This window comes from Anguilla anguilla, chromosome 14 (assembly GCF_013347855.1).
Source record: "Anguilla anguilla isolate fAngAng1 chromosome 14, fAngAng1.pri, whole genome shotgun sequence".
In the NCBI taxonomy this organism is placed as follows: domain Eukaryota; kingdom Metazoa; phylum Chordata; class Actinopteri; order Anguilliformes; family Anguillidae; genus Anguilla; species Anguilla anguilla.
In genome coordinates this window covers 25729279-25746288 of record NC_049214.1, presented here as the reverse complement: position 1 = coordinate 25746288, position 17010 = coordinate 25729279, and the positions used below count along the sequence as shown (strand labels likewise).

The 17010-nt window shown below is 45.5% G+C and overlaps 1 protein-coding gene across 4 annotated transcripts in view; it reads right to left on the bottom strand.

Moving 5' to 3' along the window:
- LOC118212869 (ankyrin-1-like) overlaps positions 1 to 17010 on the bottom strand; it is an 80223-nt gene that overhangs the window by 44867 nt on the left and 18346 nt on the right. For 3 of the 4 annotated variants that reach the window (XM_035391298.1, XM_035391297.1, XM_035391300.1), the window contains exon 2: positions 8157 to 8249. The exons of the other annotated variant lie outside the window; for it this stretch is intronic. In XM_035391298.1, coding sequence (XP_035247189.1) covers positions 8157 to 8249 — 93 coding nt within the window. The remainder of the gene's footprint in view (positions 1 to 8156; positions 8250 to 17010) is intronic. 4 annotated transcript variants of the gene reach the window in all.

Here is a 17010-nt window from a genome sequence, read left to right as displayed (position 1 = left end):
TTGTCTGATTGATTTGTAAACATATTATATCTTTAGCAGGTGTCATCATGTGACATGGCAGTAAGAGCAAGAGAGTTTAACGGCACCAATAACGTAATGCGTTGAGCCCCTGTTTAGGACCAAGGAAGTCACCCTTGCATGAAATCTTCCATCCTGCTGGATAACAGATTTATAGCACTGGCTTCTGCCAAACAAAGCAGGTAACTGTGATGATGGCTTCAGGGGCCATAAAACAACCGTGAATGTCAAACTGCTCAGACAGCATTTGCCAAGGAAATGCAGCGAACAGGGCCCGGGTTTTCCCAGTTTAATTTTGAGAGATTTAATTACTGAGTGGGAAGGGCTGGAGACCTTTGGAATACCATAAGCTAGACAGCCTGCCAGGGCCTGTTTCTTACAACTCCACTCCAGCAGTGAAAGGCTCTGCTGTGCTTTATTATCTGTGAGAAAGCCTGAGCCAGGCCCACCTCTTTGTAAATACTTTTTCATTTTTTCACTGTCCATCAACTGCTGCTTTCTTTCCTTCAATGCTCCTTCCATTTCTGCTGAAATAACTTTGTTTCACTCATTGTCCCCTCTCTCGCCTTTTGCTTATTGTTGTGGATCAGTCCCTTGATGTCGGATTCAGGTTCCCATAAATCCAGGGATTTGTGTCTTGTCCACTCCATTGGACCGCTTCTCGTTCATTCACCGCGACCACAGCAGGTGGGTTCCGAGTGTGTGGAGCGGTTAAGGAACAATATCAGTAATTGACTGATCAATAACACTGTCGCCCAGAGCTGAATAACCTCCTTCCAGTGGTGCAATCAGAAAAGGCTTTCAGAGATATCAAAGCTACTTCCCTCTGTTGCTTCTCTTAACAGTTATGTTCTTTGCAGTAAGAGGGTATGTGGTTCATAATGTACACATTTCCAGCCCTCCCTTCCTCCCTCCCTCTCACTTCATCTGCTGTTTTCTGCTCTCTCCCTTCCTCTCACCCCCCCCCCCCCCCCCCCCACGCTGAGTTTTCTGATCAGTACCCAGATCACGGCAAGTCTGTGCTGCAGCAGACATGGCGACAGAGACCATCCATCACTGCCAAACCGTTTGTGTGGACGTGTGCAAAATATAAGGAATATACTATGAATATGACTAGATTTATGCATGTTTAAACATATATCAGCAATACTCGCTTTCACACATCCATCTATACAATTTATATATTCATGATGATGTGTGCTTCTGTATTTATGTGTATATATATACACAAACACACACGCACACACAGTCCTACATCTATACTGAATTTACATATTCATATTTACATATTCGTTGTTCATGTTTTTGTTTTACTAGTGTTCCATCTTCTAACCAAAACTGCCTTCACATGAAGGAAAATACATGTAACTTGACAAGTCCACTCTGGTCCCAAATGAAATATAATCTAATTTGGAGACAACTGGTCAATGGTGGTGTTACAGGAGCGCTTAAAAATTAAATGTAAAACTTTAACAAATCATGAAACATCAACCATTTGTCCTACAGGTCTGAAACTTTGTGAGGTCTATAACGCAATCTAGTGCAAATAATTATTTTTTAATTCTAAGCATGACCATTAAGGGTACCCTTGTTCATCCAATTTTTAACTGTATAACAAAAAATGTTAATTGCCTTTAGGCAAAGCTCTCATTGGGCTGAATCATCGCAGGGTAGTCATAGGTAGAAACATTGTGAAAGCACCTTAACTTGCACTGATATTCAGTTTCTGCAACGGGACATCAATTCTATCATGTCGTTTAATAAAATTACAATTCGTAATTTGGTGACAAACTAGCAAATATATTCAAATTGAATTGACTAATTTAAAATAATATAGTACACAAGCTCACTAATCTCACAGGACATCATGACTCAGAGGCAAAACTCTGGGTTCACGATCACACTGCTTTGAATTCAATACCCACTCTGGGCGAAGGACCACCGAAAGAGTTGTAGAGACACATGATGTAAACGCCATGCAATCAATCCTGTAACACTGTGCTGCTTAATTTAGCTTAAGAACACAGCACTCTCCTGTATACAGTTTATTGAAATACTGTGTTTCTCTGAAAGAACATTGCCAGATAAACTTGCAGTAGGTGTGGCTTATCACAAAAAATTCACCAACATTTTCAAATGGTCACCATTTTGTAGTTTAAAAAAAATATATGTTAAGACCTTTTCTCCTACCCTCCTCACATATCTCATCACAATTCTAAAAACATAATCTTTCTGCAAATCACCAAACTTCATTTCAATCATATTTCGAATCCGAACAATATGGCCACCATGATGCAGATATAAGTACTTTATATCATAGCAATTCCTGACATACTGATCTATTATTATGACATTTTGCAGGAATAAATATGTTCTTAATAATAATAATATCTATTGTCCAACTATGGCCCTGATTTGCCACATGGGTCACTTTACTACTTCTATGGCTTTGTGGTGGATATTTGTGTTTGGCCCCCTTAATTACTGCTTGCAGCTAAATGTATTATTATTTCTTTACTGTTCAACAGTAATAACAAATCTGTGAAAAACTTTGACTCATTATCAAGAGAGATAAATATTCTTCTACAAACTACTAAACGTCTGTAAAACTAACAATGAAAACTGTTGCAGATAATCGCAGCTTTTGTCTAATTTTCTGTTCGCACTGCTTTTCTACCTGTTTGTACTTTTTTAAACCTTTGTCCTTTTCTGTCACTTTCCCTCTATTTCCCAGTGTCCTTCTCCCCCTCTCCCACTGACACTGGCCTTCCTGATGCCCTCATACCTCACACTGCAGCTGCCTGATGTCCTTCAAACAAGACCCCTCTCTCTCTCTCTCTCTCTCTCCCCCTCCTTCATCTCCCACATTGCCAGATGGAGTGGATGCTACCCATCCATTACAGTGTAATCACCTGTCCGCTGTCAAACACATTAATTATGAACAAGAGACTAATACTGCTGATTCACACCACCCATCCCTCTCTTCCACCTCTTTCTCTCTCTCTCTCTCTGATGTGTCCTTTTGAAAACACGCTATGCTAACACCCATTCCTTGGAATGATTATCTACAATAAGCATAGATAAGCATGGTATGCATAAACTGCACCTTTAAACTGCATCTCTCCCTCACTCTCAGTCCCTGACAGCCGCCCACCCCCCCTCCCCCCCCCCCCCTTGCCCCACACTCCACCCTCTTTCACTCCCATGAAAAGACAAATGTGCTTACTGCACTTTTGGGAGGAAGAGATTACATCTTTCTCAGGAACTGAGGGATGTGGTGGAAGAGAGTGCGGGAATGAGAAAAACGCCCGTTGATACATCACGGATTAAACTTGATTATACAGACACTGATCTAGTACAGTGATTTATTCCTGTATCTTCACGTGTATCCGATATCTCCATATGTATCTGGTATCTCTGTATGAATCTTAAGGTTGCTTCGCTGATTAAACACATCTCCTGGAGCAGTGGACATGCTGTGTGTGTGTGTGTGTGTGTGTGTGTGTGTGTGTGTGTGTGTGTGTGAGCAATCCAATAAAAAGAAGTGATATTGGTGCTGACTGATAAAAAGGGTAACCAATGATGTAAGATCAGGCACGTCCACAATTCCACAGGAAGAATTTCATTTTTTATCAAAGGGCAGTTAATACACTGCAGTCATAGTCAAATCAGTCAAATCATGGTATGACACTCATAAAGCGGTAGAAGTCTGGGATGGCAAAGGGCTATCATTCATGCTATAGAGACTCAAATATGAATAATGTATGCCTCAGTGAGAGGTAAGTGCAGTATGCCTAAATCGCAGTAGAAAAACACACACAAAGAAACCCCAGTACACTAATGCACACTGACTGACTGACTGACTGACTGATTGTCTGTCTGTCTGTCTCTCTGCCTGTCTGCCTGTCTGTCTGTCTCTCACGTACACGGACACACACACAGACTGAGGCAGATTCCCCCAAATTTCACAGAGGTGTCATTTCTAAACACTAGAATAGTATGATAGTACCATAATAGTACGGGGACGACATAGCTCAGGAAGTAAGAGCGGTTGTCTGGCAGTCGGAGGGTTGCCGGTTCGATCCCTGCCCTGGGCGTGTCGAAGCGTCCCTGAGCAAGACACCTAACCCCTAACTGCTCTGGTGAATGAGAGGCATCAATTGTAAAGCGCTTTGGATAGAAGCGCTATATAAATGCAGTCCATTTACCATATGAATGGTGAGGTGCACTATGAGAGTTCCTTCTGTAAGATACACATAAATATGTGCGTATTAATTGGTCAAAACACACATTTAAAGTGTTGGATATATCACATAATTTTACAAGAGCTGCCTAAACAACAAAATAATTCCTTCACCGTAAGTCGAGGAACTCATCAAAATGATCATGTTCATGTCCTCATCAATCCTACTGATTATCTGCACCAGAATTCAATATCATTAATTTCAATTCATTTCAATATTGGCAAAAGGGTAAGCTGCCCAGAAACATGTCTGGAAAGAAAGACGCGCGTGGGCTTCCTGCTCTGATTCTGCAGCTTCCTGCTCTGATTCCGCGGCTTTCTGCTCTGATTCTGCGGCTTCCTGCTCTGATTCCGCGGCTTCCTGCTCTGATTCCGCGGCTTCCTGCTCTGATTCAGCGGCTTCCCGCTCTGATTCCGCGGCTTCCCGCTCTGATTCCACGGCTTCCCGCTCTGATTCCGCGGCTTCCTGCTCCGATTCTGCAGCCTCCTGCTCTGATTCCGCGGCTTCCTGCTCTGATTCTGCAGCTTCCTGCTCTGATTCCGCGGCTTCCTGCTCTGATTCTGTGGCTTCCTGCTCTGATTCTGCAGCTTCCTGCTCTGATTCTGCAGCTTCCTGCTCTGATTCCGCGGCTTCCTGCTCTGATTCTGCAGCTTCCCGCTCTGATTCCGCGGTTTGCGCGGCTGCGCTGGAACGGCGTTTGGATTCTGCGGAGCCCCGTGCCGCGTGCGTCAGCCCTCTGTCACGGTAAATCTGTCACGCTCCCTCCAGGAGCAGCAGCCAGCAGAATCTGCCACCGCTACAGCCTCACAAAGCTTCAGCAGTCAGCGTGGCCTCTCTGTGGCACGCAGGCAGGCACGCACACGTACACAGTCTCACACACACAGCCTCACACACAAGCGCACATGCACACAGGCACGCACATACACACGTACACACACACAGGCACGCACACATGCAGACATACAGACAGGCACACATACAGTACACACAGGCACGCACACATGCACACACACACATGCACACAGGCACGCACACACACACATGCACACATGTACATGCATATACACCTACACATGCGCACACACACAAACACAAACACACACACACACACTTGCATTCACACACTCGTAATCACTTTTTCAAATTTGACCATGAACAATTTCCCTTTGGTGACTGCACATCAAAGCCTAACTCAGATATTTTATATTGGACATTGTAGCTGTCCATGGATGTGGTATAAACTATGATTTAAATAGGCCAAGGAATGGAGACCTTGTTAAAATATCAGTGGATCAGCACCTGATAATCCCAGAGAATCATCTGCGCCCCCTTCAGGAGGATAAATGTACTGCACATTGCTGCACCAGCAATCATAGAAAGGTAGGCAGAGGTAAGAGTCTTTCATTGATGCATACATACAATACCTTGCTCTCAAACAAACCATGTTAAATACCCTGCTCTGCAATAACCCCCCCCCCCCCCCCAAAAAAAAACAATTTGAAAAATGCTGTGTACAAATGTACACACAAAGATTTTCAAACACATTTTTAAGAACACCTTAACCCAACATCCATGCTAACACGCACAAGATGTACACATACACACACAAATTTCCACAGATATACACAAATACAGGTGTAGGCGCACACATCAACGTAGGGACTCAAACGCATACACAGACACAGGAGGACAAACGCACAGGACAGGACTGAATCACAGGGACAATACAGGGCGATTTTAAAAAGTTGAGTGAGAAGAAGAGCAAAAGAGCGATTTACAGGAGGAGAGTAAAGGCCCCAGAGAGGTGCAATGTGAAGAGAAGCCACTCAGCAGGACTGCTGACGGCTGTTTTTAAGACGGACCACTTACCATGTAACGGATGGAGGATGAGTCCCCATTCCAACCCCCTCAGCTTTCTCTCTTTCCAATCGAGAAAGACACACACACACACACACACGCACACGCGCACACACACACGCACCCACCCAAACACACAGAAGTGCACACACACCAACACACAAAGAAGCACACACATACACACCCATGCACACAAATGCACACACGCACGCACACACACACAGAAGCACACGCATACACACCCATGCACACAAATGCACACACGCATGCACACACATACCCACACCCACACGCACATATGCACACACAAATTTAAAAAAAGTTGAAGTAAAATATACTTATGCCTAACTAAATGGACTGACAAAATAATAAATTAAAACACAGAAGCACTGTATGAATGTCAGACAACCTACAATACAAGGACACTCAATCCACTCGGGTCCCCAGAATGCCACAGCTTAGCAATGTCGTCATTCTTGGACTGCAATAATCTCCATTTCAGGACCGCCATCTTTCTGAAATGTCCTTTTCTGAAACAACCTGGACGAACCTGTGCAGACCCTCTCCTGGTGGCAATCACTGAGAGACCTGTCCAGATGCTCTTGGGGGGGGGGGGGGGGGGGTGTTTATAAATTTTGTGTAATGTGCTGAGAGTAGGCCCAACAGAGAATGTTTTTATCGACAGAGAGGGAGGAAGTGCCTTGTGATTCCCTCGTGGGTTTGCTGTTTCTGGGATAAGCTTCAGGGAGCCTCCTGCCCTGTACTGGGTGCGGATTCCCAAAAGAAGGATTTCGACCTCTCGATGAACTACACCTGCATCTGAGAGCTAGTAACTCTCCTGAAATGTTATAAAAGGCAGAACATGGCGTTTGGATTGAGAGGCCATAATGATAACATTTTCCACTGACATCTGTGTAATATTTTCGTGACTTGTATGTGAATATTGTGTAAACAATTTCAGTGCCCTCAGAATTAACGCTGGGCTGAGAGTCAACGGAGAGCTGTGATTGGTTCAGCCCGAGCCACGGATGCAGTGATTGGAGGTTGGGCAGAGGAAAGGGCAGCTATTGGTGGAGTGGTGGCTGCATCGCCGGAGCTGGTGGCTCTGAGAAGGAATCCAACCACAGATTTCAATCTACTCTCCCCTGAGGACTACACAAACAGCACTGGACCCAATTTCCCAAAATAAACCTTCAGGGAACCAGAATTATTCATCCGGATGATTCAGTCCCCCTCCCCACCCCCCCCAAAATGGGGCAGGCTGACTCTCAGTCCAGTGCTGAGGCAGAGAAGATTTTTTTGCATTTGGAGGAGCAGCACATCACTTCACAAACATGATCACATTACAGCACCACTCTCAACACACTGATCTCAATCACACCCCCAGTCCTCCCCTCCAAAGCCCTTTGTATCGCCCCCTGCAGGACGGCACAGTGACAACAGTAGATAGATAGATAAACAGAACTAAATATACAGAAATACACACAGACACACAAACGCAAATACACACAAACACACACATGAACACACATACGAATACGCACACGAACACACTCACACAAACACACATGCACACACAAACACACATGCACAAACGCACACACACACACATACACACACGGACATGCGAATAAGCATATAAACACACACACGCGTACACACACACACACACACACACACACACATACAAATGCACAAACACACACACACACACACACACACACGCACAACTGCGACGGAAAAGGTTGGCAGAATAGAACACTATGCACTAACACGGATATCAAAACACCCGACGATATCAAACCAGGCAAAGCACAGCAGAAACACTAAGAGTCCCCACAGGAACCAGAGCTACACAACAGTACTGCACAGAGGGGAGAGAGAGACAGAGATAACGAGAGAGATAGCACGAGAGAGAGAGAGAGAGAGAGAGAGAGAGAGAGAGGGCGCGAGAGCAGCCACACCACTTTGACTACAGCCATATATAGATAGAGGGGAACAGAGGTCAGGAGCACAGCGCGGTGCGGATATATTTACTCTGTCCTCAAAGCGCCACACTCCCCTGGCCGCCCGGCCCTCAGAGCCCGCGCTGCTGTCCTGATGGACAAGCCAGCGCTGCACCGCGTCAGCCTAGAAGACACACCACATGGAAACTGTTAATACTGCGCGTTAGCGTTAGCACACGTACGCCGCGAGCGCGCGGGTTAGCGCTGTCCTGATGGACAAGCCAGCGCTGCACCGCGTCAGCCTAGAAGACACACCACATGGAAACCGTTAATGCTGCGCGTTAGCGTTAGCGCACGTACGCCGCGAGCGCGCGGGTTAGCGCTGTCCTGATGGACAAGCCAGCGCTGCACCGCGTCAGCCTAGAAGACACACCACATGGAAACCGTTAATGCTGCGCGTTAGCGTTAGCGTTAGCGCACGTACGCCGCGAGCGCGCGGGTTAGCGCACGCACAACCGGCATCCGCATCACAACACACATTTAGCAGTTTTTTTAATGGTTTACGGGGTCCGTAAGCGGGTCGTCTTCTCTACAGAGATCTGCCGACCCGGTGAACACTGACACACTGCAATGATGTGCACACAGGACATACATTTTTTTTACATACATGAAACAAAGTGGAAAGGAGATGTTTTGCATACAGTGAATCCATTGATGAGATGAACAGGCAAGACATACATGTGTGACCCCACCCTCGCCACCACCCCAACCCCCCCCCACCACCCACCCACTGTGCACACAAACACCCACTACTTCTCTGATCAAGACAAAATCCACACCCGACACATCCACCTCCTATGTATGATAAGCTCCGCCCCCGCATGTAAAACCCCCGCAGAAATGAACTCCACCCTTTGTAAAATGTCGTTCCTCCGTTACGAGACAATCAACGCCCCTCCCGTCTGTGACTCTGGCTCCGCCCCTTCACCCTTTCCCTTGCACAACTTCCGCGGCCATTCATAAAAATCCAACTCAAACATCAGCACGAAACATACTCCACCACAGGGGAGGGGAAAAAAACTGCAATTATCCAATGAGGGAAAAATTACAGAAAAAAAATTATTACTAATTTGGTCGGGCGTTACACGCACAAATCCCCTCATGTACCAAATGTGTGTGTGAGATCAATGTGTGTGGGTGGGTATGTGTGTATAAGATGAGCGAGGATGTATGTGTGTGTGTGTGTGTGTGTGTGTGCGCATGCATGTGTGTGTGTGTGTGTGTGTGTGTGCGTGCGCGGTGTGGGGCGTGCCGGAGCGTGGCAGATTGTGTTTATAATTGGATCTGAGGGCGCAGAGGCAGCAGTAATGCGGAGCTGAAGGGTAAGGGGAAGGGCTGGTGTTGACAGAATCAGCAGGTCACGCACTGGAAGACTGCGCAAGACACTGAGACACTGACACTGCAGTGACACTGACAGCACTAATAGTTACACTTTCATCCCCCACACTGGTACTGTCCACATACACACTGATACTCTCTCTCCACACTGACATTGATACTCTCTCTCCACACTGACACTGATACTCTCTCTCCACACTGACACTGATACTCTCTCTCAACACTGACATTGATACTCTCCACATTCATATTGATACTCTCCACACTGGCATTGATACTGTCTATACTGACATTGTTACTCACCACAGTGACATTGCTACTCTCCAAACAGACATTGATGCTCTCTACACTGATATTGATACTCCCCAAACTGACATTGATACTCTCCATACTGACATTGATACTCTCCCCAGTGATATTGATACTCTCCACAGTCACATTGACGCACAACAGCAGCAGCACTTGTCCATCTCTAGGTGAGCACCTACATGCCCATTGTCCATGCTCTGCATCACATGCTCTACATAACACAGAGCACCAGAACATCACACTCACAGTAACCCATTTAACATGGGAATGAATGAACAGTTTTCCATATACCATAAACAAAGCATGCCGTTCTCTCATTCCTGTCTCCTCCCTTCTTACTCCCTCTTCCCTGTCTATTCTCTTGCCTTACCTCTCCAGTCTTTTCCTTTTCTCCTGGCGTCCCCTTCGCTTTTTACACCACTCCTCCCACTGTTTGAGTCTGCCTTCCACCCCCCTCTCCCCCTACATCCCTCTCTTCCTCCTCATCCATTATCCCGGCTCCTGGCTCCTGTAGCAGGTCAAGGGATGACACCAAAACTTCTCCTTTATAAATTATTCACTCTCACAGGGAATCTCAACCTAAGCTTATTTAAAGACATTTAACAATGCAAATATAACAGAATTTCATAGATAGGAAAAAGATACTACTCAAAGAAATTAGGAGGTGAGTATACACACACACACACACACGTGCATGCACACGCACACAAACACACGTACACACCCGCATTCATGCTCACTCACGCACACTCGCATGCACACACACCACAAATATAGCAATTCATCATCCACTATGAGCAGAGACAGCAGTCAGGCCAAAGTAAAGTATCTCTCTAATGAATCCTGCTGGATTTACAGCCAGGCCCACATATCAACAGATAGAGAGGGCCTGGGGACCAACATACCTGGAAACACACACACACACACACTCAGACACACACTCTCACACACACACACTCAGACACACTCACACACACATTTGCCCACACACACACACGTACTGTATGCCCACACACACACACACACACACACACACACACACACACACACTAACACACACACTCACACTTAAACACGCGCACTCATGCGCGCATGCACACACACACATACGCACAAAGTCGCACATAGACACACAAACCCAAACAGACACAGTCACAAAGGGTTCAGTGAGTAATAATTATATATGTGGGATGCAGCAGCAACATTAACAGTCTCCATTCCTTCTCATTAGCGGGGAACAGTGGCAGTATGCTAAGGGCAAGCCACAATAGCCTGAATAAGCAGGAACTCAGCTCTGACATCAGACAAAATTACACAGACTGCTAAAACTAGCGGAGTAATGTCACAGCGCCCCACTCAGCTATAAATAAAGACGTATAATTATCGCTATTGTTATCGCCATGCCGATCAGTTACAGTAGTGCCCGTACACAAGATCCGCTGTCCAATCAGAAGCTTCGCTGAAGCCACCTAAAAGAGATAATGCATGTGCGTAGTCTGAATCTGAGTAGCAGAAGTCACCTCACCCTCCACCTCTTTCCCTCTCATGTGACTGCATAGGGACGGGCTATCACACAAGCGAGAGAGAGAGAGCGGGGGGGAGAGAGAGAGAGCGAGAGAGACAGAGGGAGGCCATGGTAGGACAAAGAAAAGAACGGACAAAGTTGTTATAGTGTTCATAATTAATGGCGAATGTGAGAGGTTAGAGGGGTTGGCTGCACAGCTTAGTAAGCCTCGGTAGTACAGACAGAAATGTAAGTCAGGAAGTAGAATTCAGGGGACATTTTAAAGAGGCAGTTGGTGAGTTTGAGAACGAAGGATGGACAAGGTAGGGGGAAACACTACTGCATCTCCCCTCTACTGTATATTACTGTACACTACTGCACACTACTGTGCACTACTGCTTCTCCTCTCTACTGTATATTACTGTGCACTACTGCACACTACTGTTCACTACTGCATCTCCTCTGTACTGTGTATTACTGTGCACTACTGCACACTACTGTTCACTACTGCATCTCCTATCTACTGTATATTACTGTGCACTACTGTACACTACTACATCTCCCCTCTACTGTACACTACTGCACACTACTCCATCTCCCCTCTACTGTACTATATATATATCTGTTCATATCAAGCTGTAAGAAACAGGTCAACTTTTTCTCCCGAAGCATTTATAAAGGCAGTTTTCACCTGGGTGTACTACTCTTAAATCAAGCCTTTTATCTTTGGACAACACAGCAGAGAGCTCATGGCATTATTTGAAGGGCAAATATGCATCATCAAGACTATGTATCAAAATTTTGAAAATATGTGAAGAATTATTCACGCTATACACAAAATGTACATAAGAATTCAACTGTATCGTTAATTTCACAAAATTCACATAAGCTAGCATCAGAATTATTATATAGAATTCACTTCCTACCTCTTTACCACCACTGCCATAAAACTGTGTAGATAACTAAAAGCACTGAAATTCTGCAAGGGTTTATCCAAGATGTACCAAAACCTCTCCAAATTGCAAATTTTGAATGATGTTTTGAACACAATCGACAACACAAAAACAAATTTTGTTCAGTCAAAATCACATTTTGAACAGAAAAGAGTACGATCAATTCCAAGATGTTAAGTGTCAATATCTAGGAAGAATTAACATTATGACAAATGCTGAAATGCTTGCGTTGGCTGACAGGAATTATAACTGTGAACTAATATTAGTTTAGGTTGAACGCGCTTTGCTGTTGCTAACGTTACTGCTGCAAACGTCACCCACCTATTGCCACAGAATTAACCCCTTTGGAAGCTTTGCAAAAGAGACAGAGAGACAGTCTATACCTATGGCAGCGACAGTGACCAATTATAGCTTGCATCTGCAAGTGTGTTGCTCACATTCCAAACGAGTTAATCAATGGGAAATTATCCGATGTGAAAACGTAAACATCTAAAAAAAATATTGGTGCTATTTGCACCAAAAGCACAAGCAACTAGGTGAACTACTAGCCAGACTTGGTAGGTCCTGCTGAAAAGCTGTTGGACGAGTGGCGTACAGAATGTTGACCTTACAATTGGTCGCTGCCACTGCCACACTTGTTCCTGGTTATGGTTATACACTTAGTTGCACGTCGCTCTGGGTAAAAGCGTCCGCCAAATGCCTGTAATGTAACGTTATGTAAACGTAATGATGTGGGATGAGAAGAAATAATAAGAAGAACACTGAACTCGCTTTTGTCAGTGAGCTTAAATGGCCTCCAGTGGGGCCATAACTTTGTCTAGGACCCAGTCTTTGAGCCAACCTCCACTCTATAAAAATGAAAATGTTTCACGCTCTTCAAATACTTCTCTCACAGCTCAAAACCTTTCTCTCCGATCCGCCATAATTATAAATACATTTTATAGCGCAACGGCAGGTTGTTAGGAGATCTAGCTGGCTTTTCGGCAGTGCACATTCACTCACTATCAGCACGATCTTCATGGCGCAGAGACCCCCACCCCCACCCCCCACCCCGGCAATATGCAATTAGACTACTTGGGCATGGCCGGACCCCTTGACACCAATGAGGGCCCATTTGAAAGGTTACAGGCTTGTTTCATTCATTCAGTCACTCGATTGACTTAAAAGCAGACGTATTGCTGTTCAGATAAGCAAACGTCTGCCACACAAAATACTTTTGTAGTAAAGAGGGGGCAAGGGGTGGTCAAGTAAACCAGCCATGTCCTCTAAATGGATTCTTGCCGGATTGAGGTGAAAATAGGCCCTGACCAAGCTAAGAGCGTTATATAGAATACAAGCAGAGGCATTTTGGATTACAGACACATGTACATAGACAAAGGAGCCAGTATTGTAAATACCGAAAGTGAATTCAATGTTAGCACATTACACGTGAACATTTTTTCTGAAAGATTTATTTGGTGATCTGAAAGGACCTGGTACTGTTCTGAAAACTGAAAGAGTATGCGATCTTTTCATGTAAAAAAAAGGACCAGATAACCATAGAAAAAAAATGTCTTATGATGTGGGTTACTGTGTAATAAGTGATTGGGGGATGGGGAGGTTCCATTTATTTTACCGCCATTGATTTCCCTGAGCGCTGATAAGGGAACAAGTGGCGTTGCTAGCCAGAAAGGAGTCTGCGGCAGGCGCTGACCTTGAATTTGTGGCACATTTGCGGCCCATTTTTGAATACATTGTGGATATTTGTTTATTACCAATTTTGCGGACGCCGGCGTCCATACCACTAGGGGGCAGGAGGGATAGGTCTACTCTCATCGCAGTACATACAGCCTTCTCCGCTCACAACTGCGTCCGATGGCGTTGCGTCCACTTCTGAATTTTTGTACGATTTGCATTTGTTTGCCACCGGGAGTCTCAACAGTCTTTCCCATTCATCCTCCTCATAGCGCCACCTTTTGGTAAGAACGGCAACTGTCGAATAACGGCAATAAACGAAACAACAAAACAAGATTCCATGATTCTCTGCGGTAGGGGTAGAAGTGGATTTGATTTGGGTTTTTTTCTGTGTGCCCACTCAATTCCTGATTTATGAATGGCATTCGCAAGCATGTACAAATCCTGGTCAGCCTGGATTGGAGCTGTGTGAAAAGGATCTGTATAACGGTGTATCAACATGATGCTGGTTTGGACTGACCAATCAGTATTAAGCATGAAAACAGCCAATGAGAGCCAAACTCTGATAACATTCACGGCCTGGGACAAACCGACTCAAAAGCTCATGACAAGCAGTGTGAAAACTGGGCTTGACCTGGTGAAGCCTGTAAAGAAATCAGTGGAGGAGGAAGTGTTTCCCAGAGTGCAACAACTCTCCGGTCTAAGTGGATGGTGAGGAACAGGAAGAAATAAACCGAGAGCTTTGCCTGAGTGAGACGTGATCAATTATTGATAAATGCCTAAGTGCGTGTGCATGCGTGCACAGGTATATTTGTATGTAAACGTGTCTGTGCCTCCCAGTCAGTCAGTAGTAGCAAGGTGACATATGCTGTATTATGGGTCTGTAACTCTAGTGATAAGAGGTGGTAGAACTGGTCTGACAACAGTGCTAAACAGCCCTGAGTTTCTGTAAGGGTACAGGACAGAAGCAGACAAACTGGTCTGAGATCAGTGAGGAAGAGCCCTGAGCTCCTGTAAGGGTACAGGACAGAAGCAGATAAACTGGTCTGAGATCAGTGAGGAAGAGCCCGAGTTCCTGTAAGGGTACAGGACGAAAGCAGATAAACTGGTCTGAGATCAGTGAGAAAGAGACCTGAGTTCCTGTAAGGGTACAGGACGAAATCAGATAAACTGGTCTGAGATCAGTGAGGAAGAGCCCTGAGTTCCTCTGAGAGTGGCCAGAGTAATCTGTGGGCCGCCATTCTAAATCAAACAGCTAGCCTCCCTCCCTCTCCGTCCCTTTCCTCCAATCCTCTCTCCCTCTGCCTCGCTCCACCATCATCCGTCCCTCTGCCTCCACCTTTCTCCCTCTCAAACCAATTTTGCTTTGGCACGCAGGCACAACTCTCATACAAACGTGTTTCTCTGTATGCTTCCACACACGCAGACAGGCGAGCACGCATGCCATGTACACACATGTAAGCATGCTCATGCAACCACACACAGGTACACCTGCATGCACACATCTACAGACATGCACTCATACACAATCTCTCTCTCTCTCTCTCTCTATCTCTATCTCACACGCATACACACACACACACACACACACACACGCAAAACCACACGCGTGTGCAAAGTACAGGCAGACAATGGCTCTGAAGATCGGGCGGAGAGCGCAGGAACGCGGGTTCGGTTGGGCCTCATAAATAAATAAATAAAAGACATAAAAAGCGGTGGTCTGTTTTTTCTTCCCGTGCTAAAACGGAAGCCCTGAAATATTGATGGGCTGTCAGGCCACTGCCTCCGCAATCCATTACAAACAAAGCTAGCAGTGCTAAACTCACTCTCTCTGTCTCTCTCCATCCATCCCTCCCTCCATCTTCCACTCTCCCTCCCTTTCTCTCTCTACCTCCACCTTCCACACACCCTATTTTTCTCTCCTTTCATCTATCCATGTGCATTTTTTTCTCCACACTCTTCTCTCCTTTCATCTCGTCTCTTTCCCTCTCTCACCATCCACCCCTTTCTCTCATTTCGCCCATTCTCTCTTTCTCCAACATTTCTTCCATTTTCTTTCCTTCCTTGCCCATCTCCGGCTCCCTCTCTCTTTTTCCCAGGGTGCACTGGGAGTTGTAAACCTGCTGTTCCAGCCTCCGAGGCTCACACATCACACAGACAGCCGCCACTGCGCCACTGGCCACGCCTCCTCTTCAATATTCATGAGCACTGCAGAGGGACTCGCTGGCGAGCCGGGCAGAACCTCCCCAGAGATTCTGAATGACGTCATCACTCCGTGACAGCGATAAGCGATTCTCCTTTTTCAAAGGGAGCCCCAGTTCTGTCATTTCTCGGATTAAGGGATTTTGGCTCGTGGTAACGAGCAAATTGATCTTGTTTCCCGCAGAAAGCGATGCGATACTTTCATGTGTAAAAATGCAACGTTGCTAACATGGCTTAGCATGTAGTATATGATTCTTTTATGGGAGAAGGTGGCTGTTTGGTTAACATTTATTTTTACTTGCTTAAATATTTATTCAGTTAATTTTTTTAATCATAGGAAAAAAAATGTCTGTCAGGCTTGTCTGGTATTGTGCATCTGGAAAATGTGAGAGAGGACAGAACCTTCGCCTTACGGTGGCCCACAGTACAAAATCTCTTGTCCCTGCTTCCACAGGGAGCAGTCCGGACAGGAAGTGGTGCATTTTCACTCCCTATTCCTCCTCCAGTTTGGATTGGAAAATCATATCTGCAGGCCTGCCCAATCACAGCAGGGCCCTCCACCACCACAGGGCTCTCCCAGCGGCATGATCTCCAGATCACATAGAGAACACTTTGGCACTGGTTAGAATTTGCATATTGGTGATTTAAAACACCTCCCAGGTCCTATTTTCCTGTTTGGTGTTGTACTTCACTTTCCCGCATGTAAGCTTGAGTTACTGCAGACGATGTCACGTCGCGCAGGGGTACTGCCACACCAGGCACAGTGCAATTTAATATGAGAGCGTGTCTTCAACTCACTACAGCACCAACTATAAATGTCAGATATTCATTTCAGGCCTTTGAATCCCCGCTAATCAACATTCTGTAATACTCCTACTGAGAGAAATCAATAACTAATCAGGAGG